Genomic DNA, 17011 nt, shown 5'->3' with positions numbered 1-17011 from the left:
GTTTACTAAGTTGCAGCTATCTCAAATCTCTTTCTTTCATGACTGATCCAAATTGTTGAACAAGTGCTCTTGATCGCTCTGGCCGTTGTGAGGCCCGTCATGACCCTCTTGATTTATTTACAGCTCTGATGAAGTCTGTACTATGATACCACCGTTCACTTGGTCTATAATTTCTTCCTCATATAGATACCCATAGATTGAAGGACATATACAGGCTCCGGGAGTGAAATATAAACTCCAAACACGTAAGACAAGAGAGGCAGGAATCAGCACTATCACTACGTACTATCTACAAGAAACATGAAAACCGACTACCGGCGATAAAAGCCAAGCCTCAACCCATCGCAGTCCGAGTCCTACCCCGTTCACTCCGTCTTCTTATCCCGATCATCCTGCTCCGGCGTAAACTCAAGCCATTTCCCAAACAGCCATGACGACCGACAAACCACAGACCCCACCGCAAAACCGAAATACGCACCCGTCAGGATAGTAATCGGAAAAGCCTGCCATGGACGATCCCTACCCATAATCGACATCAGCATAAGCACCAGCACCAGCGCCCACAACCCCAATCCAGCATCAGAGGGGGAAGATACTCACCAATCCAATGGAATCGGCACAGCCCCAAACCACGCCCCGAGAGCCGTTCCCAGCGCACCGCCCCAGACGGCATCAGCCGGGCGCGCAAACGCCCATACCTCGCGCCACACAGCGCCGTCAACACCATGCACGTAGATCAGCGCCGTCGAAGCCAGGAGCGCCATGTGCGCGGCGCAGAGGACCGTCTCGGCATTGTGAGTTGTCAGGGGGGCGCCGAAGAGAACGAGGAGGAGGGAGAGGACGGGGGTCGCGAGGAGGAAAGTGAGGATCAGGGAGAGGAGGGCAGGCTGTCCACCACAACCACGTTAGCATCAGCATTGAATGAACTGTGATGACAATGAGGAAGACAAAGGGGTGCGTACCGTCAACTTCGCGGACAAACCGGCCGCATGCGTCTGGTTCTTCTTCCGGGGGAGCTTCCCCGCTCGAAGCGGGAGCTTCCTCTTCTCTTTCTCTTTCTCTTTCTCTTTCTCCTTCTCCTTTTCCTTCTCGTCGCCGTCGCTTACCGGAGAGGCCGGCGGCGAGGGCAGCACCGACCCCGCGGGCGGCAGACACACCATCACGTATGTCACCTGCAGGAGTGCCAAGAAGGGGAGTGTATTCAGCATTTCCGCCACGGGGTCAGCGACCAGCGCCTGGAACCGTGTAGCCAAGATGGCCAGCAGCGCGGCGGGATGCACGAACGAGTATGTGCGAGCGAGTTGCGTTGGGAGGATATTCACGGGCGGAGCGGAGGGTTTCATGGCTGGAGGGGGGACTGGTGCGGAGGATGCGGCATTGGCTGCGCGGAGGGGGGAGGGTGAAGCTGAAGTCATGATGACAGGACTGATGGGCGCAGGAGCGCCCTTGTGGAGTATTCGAAGGAGTGTGTGAGGACGATGTAGAGAACGAGTGAGATTTAAAACTTGAGCTAGTTGGAGTCGATACTGAATTATTTCGGAGAGTTCGGCGGCAGGGCCAGATCCCCTGACTCCTGATTGGCTCGCCCATGAGCTATGGCGCGGTTGCCTGAATTGTTAGGTGTCCATATGCCGCCTTCATTTTCAGGCACAGCTCAGTGACTTGAATACTCTTGATAATGACCTCTACATCGTCCTCATTCGTGGGCGCAGATGGCACTACTGACTATCTAATGCTAACAGGAAGCGATCAAGCGTTGAAAAGTGCTCTATGTCTTTTGTTTTTCCGTCCTATACCCACACGACTGACAGGTAACACCAGAAGCAAAGCCAACTACCCCGTAGCGAGGACGAAAAGAAGTACGGGAAAACGTAAATCGTGACGCATGAAACGGCGTGACAAAGGGAATCTGGGGTATGAATGGGTCACTCCCACCGAATAGTAGACGCGATATACAGTCCCACTCATTGGGTTGGCCTCGAGAACAAACAGACAACAAAAGGCTTCAACACCGCTGCTCTAGAAAGGCACCTGAACATCATAGCCAGCAAAACAAAAAGAGGGTGTAGAGTCAAGACGAGCAAGCGAACTTGTAGCTAGAAGTTCGACACACATAAAGAAAAATACACAAAAAGAATTGAATACCGGCACACTTCCGAGCATATCAAAGGACTGAAAAGTTCTGGAAAAAAGCATCTGGCTGCGTTACAATTCAAAAGGTGACATGGGGCGAGCAGTGGCTCGCCCCGCACATTGTTCCGGGGCGCTCGGAGTAATAGCCTGCAGAGCCTAACGACGGCATCTAATTTAGGAGAGGTTCTTTGTTCTGTTCAGGCTGCGCGGCAGGGAGAGCTTCAGTGTGCGATGGGTTGCTAGGATCTGCAGGGACAGCGGCTGATGCTTCCTTATCCAAGTCCGGATCGGTACGCGACATGATAGGACTCTCCGGAGTGCGAGGTTCCTCCGGGATCGCCGGGGGCAGGCCGGAGCTGGACATGATTGGGGATACTGGAGAGCGCGTTTGTTCTTCTCTGCTCTCCTTTGGCACCTCAATTGGCGCAGGTCCACTGCTGATTCTGTCCTTGCCAGCAGGGGACATGGTATGGTTGGAATGAGGTCTCTCAGAATCCGGTTGCGCCGGGCTCCTGGTACGGTCTCGTTCCGGGTCTCTCACGCCATCCCGAACCTGTGCAACCTTGGCTTTGAATTTTCCAAAGAGGCTCCGCTTCTCGGGCTCTATGCTTTCCTTTGGAGCTGCGCTATTGCTTATCTCAGCGTCCAGGCTCAAAGGTTGCTGGGATGATTCGCTGGCGAACTGCTGCAAATCCGATGGCGAGCTTTTGCTGGATTGGTGCCAACTAGCAACTGAGGTGGTGCTGCGCTCAGCACTGGGATTTGATGCGGAAAGGGGTGGCGATGCAAGGCCGAGCCCGATTTGTTCGTTGCTGCGTTTAGACGATCGATGGAACCTCCAACTCCGTCGGTGCTCCCGACGGTCCGCTTTCTCGTCTGTTTGATCGAGATCCGAATGATCTGTGAATGAGGAGCGAGAGTTCATGGAGGGGGTGCGCGAACCATGCGGTCTCAGCGAATTGTCTGCATTGTGCAAGTCATTCTGAACCGCTGTCTTCTCCTCAGCGACAATGATGGTGGCATCATCTCCGGAATTTGTCGTGTTAGGAGGTCTTGGGGTTGCCCCTCCGGCTTCACCATCTGCTTCGTTTGCCCGTGTAGCCGAGGGGACGACGCTCACAACAGATTCACCTGGGGCTGCCTGTAGTGACAGGGAAGAACTGTGAGCACTTTCGCTGGCACTTCCTGAAATCCGCTTCTTCTTCAGGCGATTTGGCTGACGGGGTTCCTTCGGCTCACCGTTCTGCGGAGGGGACTTGGTGAAGAAACTGGACAACTTTCGCTCTTTGGTTGGCGTTTCGACCGGCGGCGGAGGGGAGGACACCAGGGTTGGTAGAGGGTCTTGAATGACCGGCTTCTCGGCGATCGGCTTCTCGGCGACGGGCGCACGATCTTCGGCGACTTTTGGCATTGGGCCATGGGTGGACGAGTGAATGTATGCAGTGCCAGACTCGGCGTTGGATCCTGACGGAGGCGCCGGCGTCGTTTGGCTAGTTTCCTCCCGCGGAGTCGGGGCGCGGCTGGATGACCGGGAGTTCTGGACAGAAGGGTTAAGCCCAGAGGGTTGAACACTGGTCGATTCCTGAACCCTGCCATACCTCGCGGAAGATATTGGTGACATTTTAGATGGCAAGGTGTTGCTTCGATGGACTCCAACACCACTCAAGGAGGTTGGTGTCACCGGCCCAGGAGAGTTGTTCGAATGACGCGAATGCTTCGAGGACACGGAGACGTTCCGACGCAAATTCTCGTACTTGCGGAAGCTATCCGCTCCACCGCTCGCGCTGGATACTGAGCGTCTGATATTGGAGTTCGTCGTTGTCCGGCGAGTAGTACCGCCCTCGACCTCCTTCAGGGTCTGTTCATCTGCGGCAGTACCATTCATTCCGAAAAGGAAGTGGTCCTGGTTTTCAATCAGGAAAATCAAAACATCCTGACTCAGTTTGTACTCATCTGGCGACATATCGTGCTGTGGGTGGGACAGTAGCCCAGGTTGAAAAATTGCGGAGAGATTAGCCGAAGTCATTCGATTCTGGTCAGACTTGGATGCGAAGACGGCGAGGAGATCAAGGATGTAGAGAAGCAGCTGTTTATTCAGTGGGGGAAGTTCCCTAATTAATTGCTGATAGGCCGCGACAGCTTTTGCGTGATCAAAAGCATCTGAATCAGCTGTGGATCCATTCTCCTGGACCTGCCTCTGGTACGCGCGTAGCGGCTCGCGAAACCGCTCATAAAAGTCCAAAGGGACGATCGGCTCCGGAAGTTGGTTAAGGTAGCGACGCAGGACATTTGCAGCATCGTGCACCGTGTATCCGGTCCAATCCAGTCCTTTTCCATATCGCTCCGGCGAATCAAAGATCTCCTGCAGGTCCTTGATACGTTTCGCAGATCCATTCAAACGGAAAATGCCTTCGACATCCGTCGCTGAGAAGTAGAATTGCAATCAGTAGGCCGATCGCCTGAGCGAAGAAGGTTGTTTGTTCGTACCTTTTTCCTTCAGAAAGACACCACACTTGGCGACCACGATGGGCACATAACCGTAGATGAAACTTTCGCCGTTATCGTTCGTGAGGGAGATGGCGACATTCGCATATTTGATGCTGACGTTGAGGGGAACACCGAATATACCCTGAGGTTTTTCTGTTGTAAGACAAGGCGGATTAGCCTCACGCAAGGAACAGGTCTCGGAAAGGATCCAAGCATCAAGCAGAGCAGCTTTCGGGATAGGCACATAGCAATTGCAGGCAGAATGGATGTAGCAAGCACAATAAATACAGAGCTAGCTGTCAGGTTCGATGAACTGCAGGATAGGTGTTGCGTAGGCCAGGAGCGCTGGTTGGCAACCGTGGCCGCCCATCCCAGGCAACTCAGAAACCAGCGCCTCCAACAGACAAGGGCTTTCCTCGTCCAAGTAACGTACCTTTGACATCCTCTTTTCTCGTGTTACGTTTAAACTGCCTCCACCAAGACGCCAGGTCTCGCTTTGATGGTGGAGAGGTCGCGATTCCATCATGGTTCGCAGAGGGTCGGAGCGGGTGGATCGGCTCAGTGCCAGGCTGCGACTTGCCTGTGACCATGATGTCGAGAGTGTTCGAGATGTATAAGTTGGCGGGAGGTCTGTAGGGTCTGATATTCGAACGAGTAACTCTGGGGTAGGCGATGAAATCGAGTCCTTCGTCACCGCCCTCGTGCTTTCGCAGGACCCCCGAGGCTGTGACTGTGATCCCAAAATAGCACGAGGACTAATCAGACCAGCGGGAGAAAAAGCCGCGCGCCGTCCGCAACGCCCACAGCGGATCGACGAAGGAGACGGGCAGTTAATAATGCGGGGAAATCCAGCTCGTTAAACTCCCGTGGAAGATGCCTCGTTGAGAAATGCGACCGCGTGGCGATGAGATGGAACTAAAATGGTGAGGACGGACGGGAGTACGGGGAAAGAAGGAGGAAGAGGGCGGGAAAAAAAAGTGATCCAAGTCGGAGGGGTTAAGACACGGTGGATGGAAGAAAGGGTGATCAGATTGGAGAGGCACAAGGGGCAGTAAGGTACTCTCTTCAGGCTGACAGTGGCTTCAGGCTCCTCCTGGGAACTTTGGAAAGGGAGGGGAAGGACCAATCTCTTAGAGAAGCTGTCAGTTCAAGGGAGCAAAGACTAAATGGAGACAGGGGTGGATTTTCATTCAATAATCAGTGAGAACGCCTGAAAGAGAGGAGGTGTAGAGAAAGGATCGGTGGAACACCGCGAAGGAGATGGGCGATGGAGGAGAATGAGGGGCGTTGATGGGTTGAACCATTCATTATTCTGATTATTGTTATTTTTATTACTAGGTACCATCTACGAACATGACCGCTGAGGTAAGTAAGGTTGGAGGATAATTTTCTTGACAACTAATCAACTACCGTCTACGGAGTACAGACATAATAACTACCCCGTAGGCAGGTACCTTACAGGCGCTATGTAATGATTGCTTATTGCTAATACTCCATATATGAGGAGTGAACGAGACCCAGAACCAAGGAACCAGCAGCTCTGGAAGTTTTGGAGCCCTGTAGTCCTACTTGTCTTAAGTTGTCTAGACTGTCGAGAAAGTCGATGGAACGCTGACGATTCCCCGCCCACAGGAGTACATAGTTAGCAGGTGTGGCTAGTTTCGACCAAGTAAAAGGTAGCACTAAACCAAAGGTGGTAGATACTAAGGTACCTAGTACGGACTAGGTCTTCTGGAAGGGGAAAAGCAATAAAATAGTCACCTCCCCCAAGCAATCCGAGACCCTTGGGACCAGATGACCTAGTCGCCAGGTGCCGAACACAAAGAACGGCACAGCAATGTACTCGATAACTAAGAATGATACGATGATGTTGAACAGAACAGGCTCTTCATTACTCCGTAGACTAGGTAACTGGCATACCAAACGGTTCCAGGCTAAAAGAGAGGGTACACGCCACAGATGTAAGCTCAATATATATGCTCTTTGAACTATACCGAAGACGGATATTGAATACCGTCGGAGCCTGCGCGGTACAGTCAATATTAATCTATTGGAGTACGGTTAAAAACAGACAGGGTATGGAGTGAAGCCACTGATCCACCAAAACCACCCAGAAGCTAATGCCAGTATGCCACATAGGCAAGTGTGGACAGAAGGAACATCAGAAACTTTTTCATCGAAGACTGGCCGTTGAATGCCATAGATAGTTCAAGCTAGGGCAAGAGAGTGATCCCTATGAGAAGGTATGTATGTACGGAGTATGCGTGGTGACCCTAGTGGGGTCGGCAATGTAGCAAGGCTGATGACCATGGTTCTGTCCATGCCACAATTTCACATCGATGTAAGTCCAGCCTGTCCAAGTCCCAACTTCTGCGTAGCTGGTGGCAGCGTTTCTTTTTTTAAATTGGATGCTCGGCTATCCTAAAGAGGTTAGTCTTAGTAGTTGCAGAGTCAAGCCGGGTTGTGACCGTGTGTGGATTGCTTCCTTCTGTTGGAGGTGAAGTAGAAGCCTGAACAGCCCTGATTAGGGCGGTTCTTAAAAGAGCGCATGAAATCGATGTACTGATAGATTAACTGTTCACTCTGTTCAAAGTCTGCACAATGACGTATCATTTCATAGTCTAGAGAAGTACTCCATGCTCGCTCTGGTGAAAGCACAGTGATTGCCTGAGGTCACATGAGCTAAGTACAATCACGTGACTAAAAGCAGTGGCTTCCGCAGCCTCGAAGGTTATCAAGCGCCGGCTCATCAGATATTATTGTGCTTGATCGAAACATCACCATCCATAATTTCCCTCTTGCTTGTCTTTCAAGCCACGTCTAGATCACATCATAATGGACGGGTAAGTTCTTTTTTGCTTGCGGACTTTCAACAAGCCCGTCTTGAGATTTGTGCGCTGTGTTAGACTAACATGGGACATCAGACTTACAGCCGCGGAACAGCGAGAGCTCGCGTCTCGCATGGAAAGGAAACAGCTGAAGGAGTTTATGACTGTATGTTCTTATCTGTCGCCATCGGGCCGCCGCCCAACGCCCAACCCAGTGTCCGATATTTTCGAGCCGTCGACCGTTGAGGCCTGCTTCTGACTTTTTTCCGCCATACAGATGTACTCCAAGCTCGTTCAACGCTGCTTCGATAACTGCGTCAACGACTTCACCACCAAGTCCCTCATCTCCCGTGAAGAAGGCTGTATTATGCGCTGTGTGGACAAGTATATGAAGGCTTCCAGCCGCTTGAACGAGCGCTTCCAGGAGCAGAACGCGGCTATGATGCAGGGTGGACAGCTGCCTGGCCGGTAGTCTAACCTGTTGTCTTGTCTCATCTCCTCGTAAGGTGTATAAATTGCGTTTGATTCTATCTCACAGCTCGGGAGCATGCTTGTCTTCGGCTCAATGAATGGGCACTTGGGCTGGTTCCTGCATGAAGCGGAGGAGAATCCACCGTGAAGGGATATAGTGGGAGGTATCATCTGGGTTTACTTTGATCTGTGTAACATGTACCATATAGCATATTTTGGGACTTATGAGACGGTAGCCCTTGATGGGTTGATGGCCCGTCACATTGTCCAATGCAGAAAATTATAGAGGCACTGAAGCCGCAAAAGACAGCCATTTGAGACGACATTCTTCCATGTGTCTATGTCTAGGTGATATCTAACTCATTTTGAAGCAGTTGAAGCTTTCTTATCAGAGACAAGCAAGCCTGATACAAGAATAAGGCTGGGAAAAATCTCCAATTTGGGTGATGACCATCGAGTTAGGCCCGACAATCGAAACTTATTGGTCGATTCGCGTCCAGAGCAGTGAGATTAGCAGATTCAACTGAACGATAAAACGCAGCATTCTGTCGGCATCTATCCACTCACTGTTCCTTCTGGGTAGCTATCCTACCTCATAGGCCCATAGCTGGTGCTGGTCTTGGCGGGGACACGGGCCAAATGTCGCCCGGAAAACATTACCCTTTTCGACACACTTATCATAGCTCAGCCTGGTTGAGAGAACTGGCCGAACTCGGCCTAGAGCTCGATATCTGATGTATCGAGGTTGTCGAGCCAAGTTAGTATTGCTCAGTGGACAACTAATTGTATGGTAGAGTGCTGCTGAGCTGGCTCTAGAGCTCATATTTGCTAAAGGTTGGCCGTCATAATGAACAGCCTATCCATTCAATGAAGCTGGATTAACTGCAGCAGGCCATCACAACAGCAGTTGGAGAATGCGGAGACATGAGGGGATTATATGCAAATTTTCAACGATCCACCTGTCTTGATCCAAATGTTAAAGGAAGAGGAGTCATAACCCAGAATATGATGAGATTGTCCAACCCGAGAGTTTCCCGTCGGCGTCGGTTTCAGGCATTGGTAACCCCTCACCCCACCATCATCCCCTCCCCCTCGTCGAATTTCGACCTCCTCAGAAGACCAAAGATCCACTTTCCGATCGACGCGTCTCGAGCAACCTTTCTTTATAATCAGGCTTGCACGCTTATTGCCTTCCTCCAGAAAGACAATTCTTTACTTCACCTTCCCTGCGCTCCTCTTCCGCAGAGTTCCCGTACTATCCGAACTCCGAACTCGTTGACATCATGGCCGACACTGTTGGAAAGGTGAGTCGATATTGGCGCTATATCACCAAAATTTGACTACACTCTCGTAAGAAGTGGCTGCTGACTGGACATTCAGACCATCACTTGCAAGGTACGCCCATTGATGCTATTGCACCCTTCCGGGAATCCCGGAATCCGGCTTGACTAGGTTATGCTGGACTGCTTTCGTGCACACAAGCTAAATCATACTGAGAACTGCAGGCTGCCGTTGCATGGGGCGCTGGCGAGCCTCTCTCGATTGAGGATGTTGAGGTTGCACCCCCCAAGGCGCACGAAGTCCGCATCCAGGTTCTGCACACCGGTGTCTGCCACACAGGTTGGTATCTCTTGGTTGGGAAGAAGCTTCAGAAACGGTGACAACGGCTAATCGGCCTCCAGATGCCTACACACTGTCTGGAAAGGACCCCGAGGGCGCCTTCCCCGTCATTCTCGGACACGAGGGTGCTGGTATTGTCGAGTCTGTAGGAGAGGGTGTCACCTCGGTGAAGCCCGGTGACTATGTCATTGCTCTTTAGTACGTTCTCGTGATCAACCTGCCGAGGAGGATCCAGCTAATGCCGGTATGAAGCACCCCCGAGTGCCGTGAGTGCAAGTTCTGCAAGTCCGGCAAGACCAACCTCTGCGGCAAGATCCGTGCCACACAGGGCAAGGGTGTGATGCCGGACGGGACTTCACGGTTCAAGGCCCGTGGCAAGGACCTGTTGCACTTCATGGGCACTTCCACCTTCTCCCAGTACACCGTTGTTGCTGATATCTCCGTTGTCGCTGTCACACCCAAGATCCCTACTGACCGGTCCTGCCTGCTCGGTTGTGGTATCACCACCGGCTACGGTGCGGCCGTTGTCACTGCCAAGGTCGAGGAGGGCTCGAACGTGGCTGTCTTCGGTGCTGGCTGTGTTGGTCTCTCCGTCATCCAGGGTGCTGTCAAGAACAAGGCGGGCAAGATCATTGCTGTCGATGTCAACGACAGCAAGGAGGCGTGGGCTCGCAAGTTCGGTGCCACCGACTTTGTCAACCCCACCAAGCTCAACGGCAAGACTATCCAGGAGCAACTCATTGAGATGACCGATGGTGGTTGCGACTACACCTTCGACTGCACCGGTAACGTCGGTGTTATGCGCGCCGCCCTGGAAGCCTGCCACAAGGGTTGGGGCGAGAGTATCATCATCGGTGTTGCTGCTGCTGGCCAGGAGATTTCTACCAGACGTAAGTGTGTGCCCCATCATTTAGTGGCGATGTACTCACGATCAATAGCGTTCCAACTCGTTACTGGCCGTGTGTGGAAAGGATGCGCTTTCGGTGGTATTAAGGGCCGTACACAGCTGCCCGGTCTGGTCGACGACTACCTGAACGGCAAGCTCAAGGTGGACGAGTTCATCACCCACCGTGAGCCGCTCTCCAGGATTAACACTGCCTTTGAGCAGATGAAGCAGGGTGACTGCATCCGCTGCGTTGTCGATATGTCGTAGGGGGTTTCTTTTTTTTTCTTTTCCTCTCTATGTGTAAAATCGGATACAGACGAGCTGACGATCTATGGCGTATCAATATACCATTCTTTATTGCAATTGAATCTGTATGAGTTTGAGCAATCCGCAGTAGTTAGAATGGTGTACCAGGCGACCTACTTGTACGTTTCTAATGCTCGCAAGGTCCTCACTGTAGTGTGTATCCGGCAGTGGCCGAGGACCTTGCTGATCCTTAATCATTACGACTACCCCTCTGCAATCAGTCTTGAAATCCACTAGATTTTGTCTCAGAGACGCGCAACTTCCCCACCACAGCGATGCCATCACCTCGACCCCGCATCGGAATTCCACGACTCCTCCGTGAACTCCAATGGCATCTTCCTAACCCAGCGGACAACGTCCGATGCTCACAGCCATGGGAGAACGACTGACGATGCAGGCTGATAAGCATACCAGTTCCACCCAGCGCCGTCTCAGTGACATGAGGCACTTGAGATACCGGCCTGCAGTATAAAAGAGGGACAGCCACCGCTGCCCTTCACCCTATACAAATCAACCTCAAACCCACCAGACAAAGAAACAAAAGCAAAAGCGCCAAAATGACCCTAGAAATCCCCCTCCCAGAACCCTTCGCCTCCATCCCCCGCTACACCCTCACCCTCGGCCCCTCCCCCATCCACCTCCTCCCCAACACCTCCGCCGATTTGCACACCACCATCTACGCCAAGCGCGAGGACCTCAACTCCGCCCTCGCCTACGGCGGCAACAAAACCCGCAAACTCGAGTATCTTCTCGCGGACGCCCTCGCCCAAAACGCCACGACCCTGCTCTCCATCGGCGGCGTCCAATCCAACCACACCCGTCAGGTCGCCGCCGCCGCCGCACACGCCGGCCTCACCGCCCGTCTCGTGCAGGAGCACTGGGTCGACTGGAACGACGCCCATTACGACCAGGTAGGCAATATCCAGCTGTCGCGGCTGATGGGCGCGGATGTGCGGCTGCATCCAGCGGGGTTCGGCATCGAGCATAAAGAGAGTCTGCGCCAGTTGCTGGGCGAGTGCGAGGCGCGCGGCGAGCGCGCGTACTACATCCCGGCGGGTGCGTCTGACCATCCGCTCGGCGGGCTGGGGTTTGCGCGGTGGGCGTTTGAGGTGGCGATGCAGGAGCGCGAGATGGGGGTGTTCTTCGATGTGGTGGTGGTGTGTGCGGTGACGGGGAGTACGTTTGCGGGCATGATTGCTGGGTTTAAGTTGCTGGAGCGGGTGCAGCCTGGTAGTAGAAAAAGGCGGGTTATCGGGATTGATGCGTCCGCGCGGCCGGCGGAGACGAGGGCGCAAGTGATGCGGATTGCGAGGAGTACAGCTGCGAAGATTGGTTTGAAGGACGAGGATATCTCCGAGGAGGATGTGGTTCTGAATGAGAATTACCATGAGGGGGTTTACGGGGTACCTGGCGAGGGGACCATCAAGGCTATGGAGTATGCCGCCAGCAAAGATGCGTTCATTACGGACCCTGTGTACGAAGGGAAGAGCTTCGCGGGGTTGATCGATTTGGCGAAGAAGGGCGAGTTTGCGGGGAAGACGGTGCTTTACGCCCATCTTGGGGGTCAGCCGGCTTTGAATGCGTATAGCGAGATTGGTCGGGCGAAGTAGCATCGGCACTGATCTTAAGGACTTCAAGGTGTATTGATCTGGGACATATGTGCTGTGGATAACTGCCATTACATCTGGTTCAAAGCGAGAGCAAGACTTCGATGTCTAAGACATGATATGATACGCAATGAGAAACTACAGTGGCCACGACCAAACAGTAAGTACGACGATTGCATTCATGTCAATGAGTGGCTATAGTTGGCTATTGATAAGTATTAATACGCAGAAGCGATAGCAAGATCGTGCCAGTGTCTCTAGAAGAGCTTGTGCTCCAGAGTCATCTCAGAGTCAGGCTGGAGACCAACACAGGCCCGGAAGATGTTGGTCAGAGCAGAGCGCTGCTTGGCGAGAGCATTGACCACAGGGGTGCCGGGGGGAGTCAGAGGAGCCTATAGTCCATTAGTCTATGTGCCCGAGGAAGGATAGGAGGCTAAATACCTTGAGCATGTAGCTGAGGACACTGAGAACACTGTGGAATCCCTTGTACTCCTCGTCATCCGCTGACTTCCAGGTGATGCGAGTCATCATCTCGGCGATAACAACCAGGTCGATGATCAGAGGGGAAGCAAGCAGAGAGTCCTCGCAGATATTGAACAAGCTGATGGTCTGGTGGCCACCCATGAAGATCTCGGCGTAGTACTCATCCAGAGCACGCTTGTTGTCACCGACAGCAGGCATGTACTTGATCACAACAGTGTGGTCGGGGTGTTCGCCTTCCTTGTAGAGGAGGTGGTTCGCAGCGACCATGTCATCAACTACATTGGACTTGGAGATCTCCTTGGAACGGAACTGCTTCTGAGAGCTCAAGTTCTTGCCGTCATTGTTACCCAGGTGGTTGTAGCTGGCGATCGAGGTGAGCTTGATACCCGCGTTGATCAAAAAGTCAACCAGAGCAGACTTCATCTTGGTCTGACCAGACTTGAAGTCGTCACCACCAATGAAGGCTCCGTGCTTCTCAGCAAGCTGGATGGCACCGGGGACGAAAGTGTTCTGGGGCGATCCGTTGATGAAAGGAACGTTCTCCAAGATACAGGCCACCGCAAAAACGGTCGAGGGGGCAACCTCCTGGTGGCCGGCCTTGATAGCGTTCAGCAGGTTGTCTGCAGTGTCATTGACGCCGGGGATGATATCAGCGTAGCGCTCGGTGTTGGCAGTCCACATGACAATGACCTTGTCCAGGCCGTTCTGAGCCTTGAAGTCACTATTGACTATGTTAGCATCTCGGTGACAGGAGGCACTTGATGCACTTACCGTATGTCCTGCTGGATACGCTCGACGTGAGCCCAGGAAGCCTTGTTGCCCTCGATGACATTGTCTGCACGGTCTTCCTGATTGGCAGCAATGAAGTCGGGGTAGTAGATACTGGGCAAGGGCTTCATCTCGGCCATCTCCTTACGAACCAGCTGCTTGAGGGTTGGCTCAAGAACTTGCGCCCGATCCATGGCATCGGCAAGGTTCATACTGCTGATGTCCCAACCGCCAATGACAAGATCATTAGGGTGGATCATCGGGAGCATATCATGGAACGGAATGTTGATCTCCTCACCGGTCTTGGAATCAGTACCTAGCTTGACGGTCGAGCTCATGACAAGGGAACCATAGTAGTTGGCAGCGCGCTCGCCTTCGCGGGTCTCCCAGACGAGGCGCCGGCGATTAGCAAGGATACCAGCAGTCACCGTGGACCCGTTGTTTCCACCCCAGCCGACCAGCATCATACCAACCTTGCCAACCTTGCGGTCGACCTTGAACTGGTAGTTGGTCACCTTGGGAGTGGCAACCATCTTACCCTCAGCGGTGCGAGTAATGTCAGTGGTATGGTAAGCATACCGACTCTTAATCTCGTTGTCAGTGTACTCAACATTGGGCGAGTTGACGGTGAAAAGAGGAGCGGTGGTGGTACGAGCCGACCCGTTCACGGCGCCATTGGCAACAGCATCCGAGGTAGCATGGGGAGCCATTGCGTCGGAAATTGCTGAAAGGTCGAGTGACTTATTGGATGTAGAGTGAAAAATCCGGTGCCCCACCACGAGAGGATGAGCGCCTGCCGTTGAACGGGTGGTGACGCCTACAAACACAGTATGTCAGCTCAGATCAATTGTGATGTTATTCATCCCGCAAGTCGAGGAAGGAAGTAAAAGTCAATTGAGCTTCCTGGCCTGCAGACGGGGAATGATTCCGGACATGACGCAGTACTTACGAGTTCAGAAGTGTGCCGAAAATTTTGACGGTTTACAAGCGATCACGCCTCGGAGAGTGTGATCAGAAAGCTTAGAATCAGGAAAATGCTTGGACTGGAAATGAGAAGCTGATGTACGATGTGCTGAGAGAAGAGGAAAGACCAAGGGGGGATGAGGGAAAACAGTGGGATATTTAAAGCGGACCACGATACTCCTTAGTCACCGTGTCTCCCGCATTGCTCCGCAGCCCACTTTCTCCATCTCAATGAGTATTCCCCAAGGTTCTATCCTAACCCCCAATTAGGCCCGAGATATCAATAGTGCCTTGTTAGAGATAGCGGAAACAGGGAATCAGGAGTAGTGACTTGTCAGTTGTGGTGTGACTATCAGTAGAGGCACAATTCCTAGCGTTTCTGCCCCTCCGGGTACCCCTCCTTCAATGCAGTCCATTGGCCTTCCATTGGCCTACAATTGGCTTTCTACGGATTGAAGCAACACTTTGCTTCGTAGAATCTTCGAGATCTCCGTCGGAACATTGATTGCTATTGACAGTTGGTGAAGCTCCGAATGCTGCAGCCTGCATGCTGAGCACCACGCTGTTTGCTCGCTAGATAGCACTAGATAGCTACACCAAGGTTGCAAGAATGCATGCAGGTCGGGCGCCATTATTCCGTCAACCTCAATCCTTGCTGTCGCCTAGTGCTTCACCTGTTTGGGTAAATGACAACTTCAAGTTGTGTTTCATATCTTTTCATACTTCGTAGTACTACTCCGTCCAGACAGCCGATCATGACAACCGTCAAACAGGCAATTGAGCATATGGAACGTGCCTGGATTGAGAATGCAACTGAGACAACGCATTGGACCCAATTTAGGAGCCAAGGACAACCTGTGGTCTGCGCTTGCATCGCTTCCGAACAGAGTGGGCCGAGTCGATATCAACCAGGACGGAAACAGTTTACTCCGTACGGAGTACTGTTGCAGTGATGCTCCGCTTTGGAATTGGCGGTCTACAGAGTACGCATGGAGACGGTACGGAGCTACGGAGAGAATGGATCCTAAGTGCCAGCCCCCAGGTGCCTAGGCTTGGTCTCTGGGGGCATACTTGCCGTCTCACAAATTGAACAACTGGACATTTGAAATCTGATTAAAAGTAATGACAGATCAAAGGGTGGATTGAAGGCTTACAGACAACAAATACCTGTCAGGCAGTTGACTTTGTGTACGAATGTCAGTGGACTGGTACGGGCTCATGGAGCACTTGTTGCCCCCTAGAATGTTGCGGTGTGCAGTAGGCGGGAAGCTCGGCTGGACGTTCCATGGTTGCATCCAACACGATGGCCTCATCCTCAACTCATAATTATTTATGCGGCCTGAACATCCCGTAATGCGATCAATACAATAGGGGACTAGTACATCGTTGGATCCATAGCCATGAACATTCTTGTAAGAAATACCATGTGAAACCACAGTGTAGACAATCTGACGCTCGCAGCTATTCTGCTCTGAGGTTGTAATCCTATAACCACAAGGTCCAGGCAATGCCGTGTATGGAAAATTAAAAAGAATCTGTATGTGCTATTTTTCGATGTGCCAACCTGCCAAGGGAGAAGTCAGTTTCCAACTCCTGAGTCTTGAAATCATGATGGGGGTTGGCATTCGTCCAAGTTTATCAGATGCCAGGACATTAGACATTGTGAGGCCATTGACGGAAAGCACCATCACAATTGTATTCTTGTACTTTGCAGGCACAAGGAACCGTCATGAAGACCTTTCCTTCATTCGAAGGGACTCATGAACGGTTTGCTCCATAGTTGAGCTCACGAGGTCAGCAAGTGATCTTCTTGCAACCATGGTACGCCCCGTGTTTTGAATTCAATCGTCCGGAGTATCCAACAACATAGAAAACAATACACGAGATCACTTGATCTCTTAGGAAATGCTCAGTCTGGCCTTCCAGAAGCCCGAGTCCGATGTTATGATTGAATCCGTAGTCATCATCAACCGACTTGCAAGTCTCCTTTGATGTCCCCGCGGATCGACTCCTCATTCGATGTCCTGAGCCGTGACGGCTCAGTGCAGTCACTATGGCCAGTTAAGTTTGCGCCCCTTGCCTCAAGGCAATATTTGGGTCCACAATCTTGCAGCAAAGTAAGCCATGACCTGGACACAAACGAAGGATGTCCGAACAACCCTATAGAGACCTGCAAGTAATCTTGAGTTCGCAGACGAAGGATTTCGCATCAGAGAGCACTATGATCATATCAACACTGGCGGCAAGAAAACACAAGCTAAGGGAGAGGCTCGTGCACCATCAGGGTTGGATTATGGATACAACCTCCGAGTTTTGATCCGAGGGGGAACAGGGCTGATGTATTGACAGCCAATGGCTTAATAGTAACGACCAGTTGCCCCTGATGAACGATCGGCAGTTTTGGTGGTTCTTGGTTCAGGGGTTGTCTGTACGGAGTACCATCGACCCTTCTAAGAGGC

General features: G+C 52.2%; 6 protein-coding genes across 6 annotated transcripts; 3 read left to right on the top strand and 3 right to left on the bottom strand.

Annotated features, from left to right (window-relative positions):
* Window positions 1–365: 365 nt before the first annotated feature.
* On the bottom strand, window positions 366–1604 carry gpi11 (PIG-F family protein; the record flags this gene model as incomplete). The annotated part of the gene is made up of 3 exons (XM_744150.2): window positions 963–1604; window positions 601–887; window positions 366–519 (listed from the first exon to the last, which is right to left on the bottom strand). Exons 1-3 carry the CDS (start codon window positions 1413–1415, stop codon window positions 366–368), a joined length of 894 nt encoding a protein of 297 aa, XP_749243.1. The 5' UTR covers window positions 1416–1604.
* A 57-nt stretch (window positions 1605–1661) lies between these two features.
* Window positions 1662–7078, bottom strand: AFUA_2G01060 (uncharacterized protein). The gene is made up of 4 exons (XM_077804031.1): window positions 6420–7078; window positions 5054–6332; window positions 4621–4773; window positions 1662–4557 (listed from the first exon to the last, which is right to left on the bottom strand). Exons 2-4 carry the CDS (start codon window positions 5208–5210, stop codon window positions 2303–2305), a joined length of 2565 nt encoding a protein of 854 aa, XP_077660197.1. The 5' UTR covers window positions 5211–6332; window positions 6420–7078; the 3' UTR covers window positions 1662–2302.
* Window positions 7079–7096: 18 nt separating this feature from the next.
* On the top strand, window positions 7097–8340 carry tim9 (protein transporter TIM9). The gene is made up of 3 exons (XM_744148.2): window positions 7097–7463; window positions 7545–7614; window positions 7726–8340. The coding sequence occupies exons 1-3, from the start codon at window positions 7456–7458 to the stop codon at window positions 7918–7920; spliced, it is 273 nt and encodes a 90-aa protein (XP_749241.1). The 5' UTR covers window positions 7097–7455; the 3' UTR covers window positions 7921–8340.
* Window positions 8341–9202: 862 nt separating this feature from the next.
* On the top strand, window positions 9203–10692 carry AFUA_2G01040 (bifunctional alcohol dehydrogenase/S-(hydroxymethyl)glutathione dehydrogenase; the record flags this gene model as incomplete). Its single annotated transcript, XM_744147.1, has 6 exons — window positions 9203–9223; window positions 9300–9314; window positions 9425–9539; window positions 9602–9737; window positions 9792–10429; window positions 10478–10692. The coding sequence occupies 6 exons, from the start codon at window positions 9203–9205 to the stop codon at window positions 10690–10692; spliced, it is 1140 nt and encodes a 379-aa protein (XP_749240.1).
* Window positions 10693–10696: 4 nt separating this feature from the next.
* AFUA_2G01010 (inositol-3-phosphate synthase INO1) lies at window positions 10697–16857 on the bottom strand. The gene is made up of 5 exons (XM_744144.2): window positions 14539–16857; window positions 13593–14406; window positions 12780–13542; window positions 12493–12730; window positions 10697–10709 (listed from the first exon to the last, which is right to left on the bottom strand). Exons 2-4 carry the CDS (start codon window positions 14297–14299, stop codon window positions 12596–12598), a joined length of 1605 nt encoding a protein of 534 aa, XP_749237.1. The 5' UTR covers window positions 14300–14406; window positions 14539–16857; the 3' UTR covers window positions 10697–10709; window positions 12493–12595.
* Window positions 11289–12341, top strand: AFUA_2G01030 (putative 1-aminocyclopropane-1-carboxylate deaminase; the record flags this gene model as incomplete). Its single annotated transcript, XM_744146.1, has 1 exon — window positions 11289–12341. One exon carries the CDS (start codon window positions 11289–11291, stop codon window positions 12339–12341), a length of 1053 nt encoding a protein of 350 aa, XP_749239.1.
* Window positions 16858–17011: the final 154 nt, after the last annotated feature.

The sequence above is a fragment of the Aspergillus fumigatus genome, chromosome 2 (assembly GCF_000002655.1).
Source record: "Aspergillus fumigatus Af293 chromosome 2, whole genome shotgun sequence".
NCBI classification, from domain to species: Eukaryota; Fungi; Ascomycota; class Eurotiomycetes; order Eurotiales; family Aspergillaceae; genus Aspergillus; species Aspergillus fumigatus.
Note: the sequence above shows the minus strand (reverse complement) of the source record. Positions and strands in the feature narration are given on the sequence as shown.